Source organism: Gavialis gangeticus, unplaced genomic scaffold (assembly GCF_001723915.1).
Source record: "Gavialis gangeticus isolate Ggan-Ray unplaced genomic scaffold, GavGan_comp1, whole genome shotgun sequence".
NCBI lineage: Eukaryota > Metazoa > Chordata > Crocodylia > Gavialidae > Gavialis > Gavialis gangeticus.
The window spans coordinates 65,013,305-65,017,944 of record NW_017729030.1 but is presented as its reverse complement, the minus strand read 5'-3'; the positions used below and the strand labels follow the sequence as shown (position 1 = coordinate 65,017,944).

The window sequence follows — 4,640 nt, the reverse complement described above, 5'->3', positions numbered from 1 at the left end:
CCTTTAAGAGTGGATTTGGGAGGGGTAGGAGAGGAAAAAGAGTGATCCTTGCCCCCATATTTCCCCTATGTGCCTTCCCTGGAGATGAGGGTTCTGGGCTTCAGCTCTCAAGTGGATGGGGGTGCCTCTGTTGAAGCCCAAACTTGGTACTAAGGGGGAGTTTGCTTTAGGCAGCTCCCTGTTCAGCAGAGAAGGTTATCTGGATTGTCCTGAGGTATGTGGCTTTCCCCATGCTCGAGCATAGGGAGCCAATATGCCTAACTCTGGGCTTTGGTTTCCACACTAGAGTTGGGGGCCTGAAAGTTGGGCTTTGGGGTACCTAACAGGTGCACGTATCCTCCGTTAGATCCTTGCCTAAAACAGACTTTCACTCCCAGATGATAAACAGCTAGAGTTTACTTTGCTCTGTCGAGAACAAAATGTTATCACTAGTAAATCAGGAAATGTGCAGTTCAGGTTTCTCACATTTCTGAAAAAGATACCAGCATTAAGAGAGAGAGAAGTGCACAAACTTACTAAAACCCGTGTTGCGAGCTAATAATCTGGTTTATAAACCAAAGTAGTATCAGATTTGTATGCATGACAGATTCAAAAAGAAAGCTTTCTGTCATAAAGCAATTGAAGGGTGATGCATAAAGCTTCTAATTATAGTGGCTTTGCCAAAAGATTAGCTGGAAATGTTGCTGAATTAGATTTGTTTTCCTCTTCTACCAGCATGTTCAATTCCATTGTGTAAAATGCCATACTTCAAAAGAATGTTAATCCCCCCACACACGTTTTTGTTTTGTTTTACAGGGAAAATGGAAAGGATGTCAAAATTTCCTGGAAGGGAACCTGCTGATATGGTTGCATTAAACCTTGAAGAAAATGGAATGGATCAATGCCAGACTGAAGTGGAAACAGTATCTTAAATATGCCTTATAAGTAGCTTTGCCTGAATAAACAAACATGCTAGTTTTGCTGTTACACTGACTTTGAATAGACTAAATACTGTACTTTTAATAAAAATAGGTGTGTTTATGAATGTGCCTGTAAAATTCATTCATAATCTCAGTCCAGATGCTTTTTTATTATTTTGGAAGGTATATTATACAATTGGGTATTGCCACACCTGATTTGATTTTTATAGGATTTGAATCTGGCATGGCAGCAACTTCTTGGAGCAGCTGAATGAGTTTTGCATGCAAGAATAATGAAGGGGTTACACTGTGCTTTTGCCACAAAGTCAGTCTATGTAGTCTTCCTAGATGTGAGAGAAATTCTTATACAAATGGTAATTGTATATGACCCACATTACCCCTTTGCAGTTACTCTTTACTAGTGGTATGAATTTTTTCCCCCTCTATCTAGAAAGCTAGGGTAGCTTGTCTTACCCATGGAAACCTTTGTAACCTCTCAGATCTATTTCTGGTCAGTCTCATAAGTGACTTCTTTCCATATTATATTTGAGGCAGATTTTTATTTGTGCACCAGATGAAGCACACATAGCACCAAATGCTTACACTTGTTTTGTAACCACTTTTAATTATGTGATAAAAGCCACATTTGTTTTAGTTGTTAGCCATCTGGCATATACTACATTTCTTATTGAGCATAGTCAGCCTGTACACACTACAAGTGTCTCCTATATAGCTTTAGTTTTGTGCATGTCCTTAAGTTTGAATAAAAGTGCTTGTTAACTCAGTTCCAGTTAGCAGCAAAAGAATAACTAATACCAGCTTAGCATTCTCCATGCTCTCCTTCTTATCAAGCACGAACTAAACTGTAAGGGGAAGTTCATTAACCTAAAACTGTTTTATGTCTGGCTGATAGGAAAAAATGTCAAATTTTAAACTATTGTCCTAAGGCCCTACTAATCCTCCATCAGAACATGCTAGGGGAATCTATTGACTATAAGTGATTTCTTAGACTCAGCAAAATGTGAAGCCAGTGTGGAGTTTAGGCATAAGCTGGTGAACCAATTCTGTCCCCGTATACTGCATAGATGCATGGAGAAGTTTGGTTTTATGCAGTAACTTGTAGTATGACAAATTCTATTAAACAGCAACATCTTTATATAGGTTGCCTGTTACAAATGTATGTAGCCCATAAATGGGGTAATGTGTTAATAACTAAACACTAACATAAATCAGTAGCACAAGTTTTAAATCCAGTCCAGCAACTACAGTAAGAAACTGCATTAAACAGCTAGGTTGTGTCTGTGTGCAGACATTTCGTGCAATGATAATAAGGCTAATTAAAGTCTGTTGCTCATCCTGCAAGCTATCAAATGAGCATGCTAGTTGTTCCAGCACATACATTCTTGGCACTGAATTGATAGCTAGACTCAGATTCAGGGCATTTTTCTCTACCCCTACTCCATCAAGAGAAATTTATCACAGATGTACCAGGTAGTAGTTGGGGTATGCATACTTGGACAATCTCCAGATCCAAGAGGCTTGGTTTCTCCAGGATACAACTCTCTGTGAAGATACCAAAAATATTAAGTGATTGAGTTGGCTTGAATAGCATTTCAGCCTATTCTACAGGACTCCACAGAGCAGGTCCTAAGCCACAATACCTTTTCAGCGTATTAGATAAACAAGGAACCTGCTCATCACCATAGTGCTAGGAGGTGCAATCTGGTATAGTGTTGACAACACAAGATAACTCTTGTTGTTATGTACCTCTCAGGAGTCAGCGGTGATGGAGCAGACTTCCCGAACAGAAACTCCGTTCCCAGCCCAGGTCTCTAAAGAGCTTGTACATCAAGCCAGCACTTTACCGATAGGGAAAGCTCATTATAGCCACGCCTGCAACCAAAGAAGATATGAAGTGTCCAATCTCTTGTTCCAAGTGAGGCATGAACCTGGGATTATTACAGGAGGGGTATACAAAGTCAGATGAGTTGCAGCCACATTGCCTCCAGTAGTACAGCCAGCTAAGCCAACAGATCTCAAGATGTCTATTCAGCCTCCCGTGCCACTAACTCTGTCCAAAAAGAAAAAAAAATACAAAACCCAGGTCAGACTCTTCATCCAAACAAAGCCACTACATTTGATAGCTTAGATGTTGGCTGGCTGCATGCTCCAAACACAGGTTGTAGTAGTCTCTTAGGAGTGCAAAGTAGTAGCAAGTTCTTCATGGGGAAGGTTTATTCCTCTAAATGAAAGAGGTTTTCAGTCAGTGTGAGTCAGCATAACTTTAACATGTTGCAGGGTCGCATCTAAAAAAAATGTTGACTATCTGGCATTTGAAACTTCTCTCATTCAGTTCCATCCAAGTCCACCTGTTGCACCCTTTTGTGCTGCTCTCCACAAAATACATGCAGCTCTCACCCAATGTTTTCCCACTTTCTGAAGGAATAACTAAGATCAGCAGAAACCAAGACACTGCATCTGAGCTGTTTTGTATTATCCATGCAACCAACACAGTGCTTTAGTGAATCCCTTAATGCAGTGTTTCTCAACCCATGGGCTGCAACCCAAAAGTGGGTCACAACTACACAAAAAAGGGTCACACAAAAACTTCAAAAATAAATTAAACTTTAAAAGTGGATTCTGCTTTAAAGGAGAAAAGCATGGGAAACCATGGGTTTTCCCTTGCAGGCTGGCAGAGTTCCAGCCTGAGAGGGGCAGCTTGGGGCTGGGGGAAGTGGGAGGAGGGCAATCAGATGGGGGACACTACAATGCATATGTGTGTGCACACATGCATGTGATAGCCAGGCAGCATGGAGAGTATCTCCCATAGCTCCCCACAGGTAAGTCTATGGGGCAGAAGGGGGTGGGGGGACATAGACAATACATCAGGGAGGTAGGGGGAGCACAAGTGACACATCAGAGGGGCATGGGGGGGCACATGCCCCCCCAGATTTGTACACTGACAGCAGGCACAGGACTGCAGCTTGGCTGGACTGGCATGGGCAGGAGTCACCTCTGCAGCCCAGGGGGCAGGACCTGGTGTGGGAGAGTAGAGTGGGGTGGTGAGACTAGTTGCTGCCACCACCACTGGGACCCACACACCAGCTATGCTGCCAACAGCATGATGATTAATGGATTGGGTGGCTACATTGCCCTCACCTCTTGCTGCCAGCCACCGGGCCATGGCTCTACCCCATCACCATGGCCTGGCCATTCCCACCACAGCTCCTCTCAGGCTGCAGCTCTACCCTAGAGGGGGGGAACACAGGAGTCCCAGTGGTGGTGGCAGCAGCAGCAATGACTTCCACAGTCTCACCACCCTATGCTGTCCTCCCACACCGAGTTCCACCAGGGCAGCTCCTGCCCTTGCTGGTCTGGCCAGCCCCTTGCCTACAGCCCCTTGCCTGCTGTGGGTGCACAAATCTGAGGAGATATACCCACCCATCCCCGCTGGCCCCACACACATGCCGCCCCCTACCCCACACACTAGGAGGTTAGGGCCTGTGGGCAGCAAATCAGGAGTGAGAGGCACCAGCAGGGCTGGGAGGGGGTGGGGAGCTGTGGCTTGAGAGTGATAGGGCCAGGGGGCTATTTTCTACTTAAACTATGTACTGGGCAGGAACTGGCCATCAACATTTACAAATGGGTTCTGGTACTGAAAAAGTTATGAACCACTGCCTTGATGCACTTTATACCAGCCTTCAGATGGCCTTTCCACTTGTAATGGTCATTACTGCAGCT

At 44.2% G+C, this 4,640-nt stretch overlaps 1 protein-coding gene across 1 annotated transcript in view; it reads left to right on the top strand.

Annotated features, from left to right (window-relative positions):
- The window catches only part of SPINK2 (serine peptidase inhibitor, Kazal type 2), an 11,532-nt gene extending 10,508 nt beyond the window's left edge, over positions 1-1,024 (top strand). The window contains exon 4 of the mRNA XM_019522305.1: positions 796-1,024. Within this exon, the coding sequence (XP_019377850.1) occupies positions 796-841 (46 nt within the window). The 3' untranslated portion in view covers positions 842-1,024. The remainder of the gene's footprint in view (positions 1-795) is intronic.
- Positions 1,025-4,640: the final 3,616 nt, after the last annotated feature.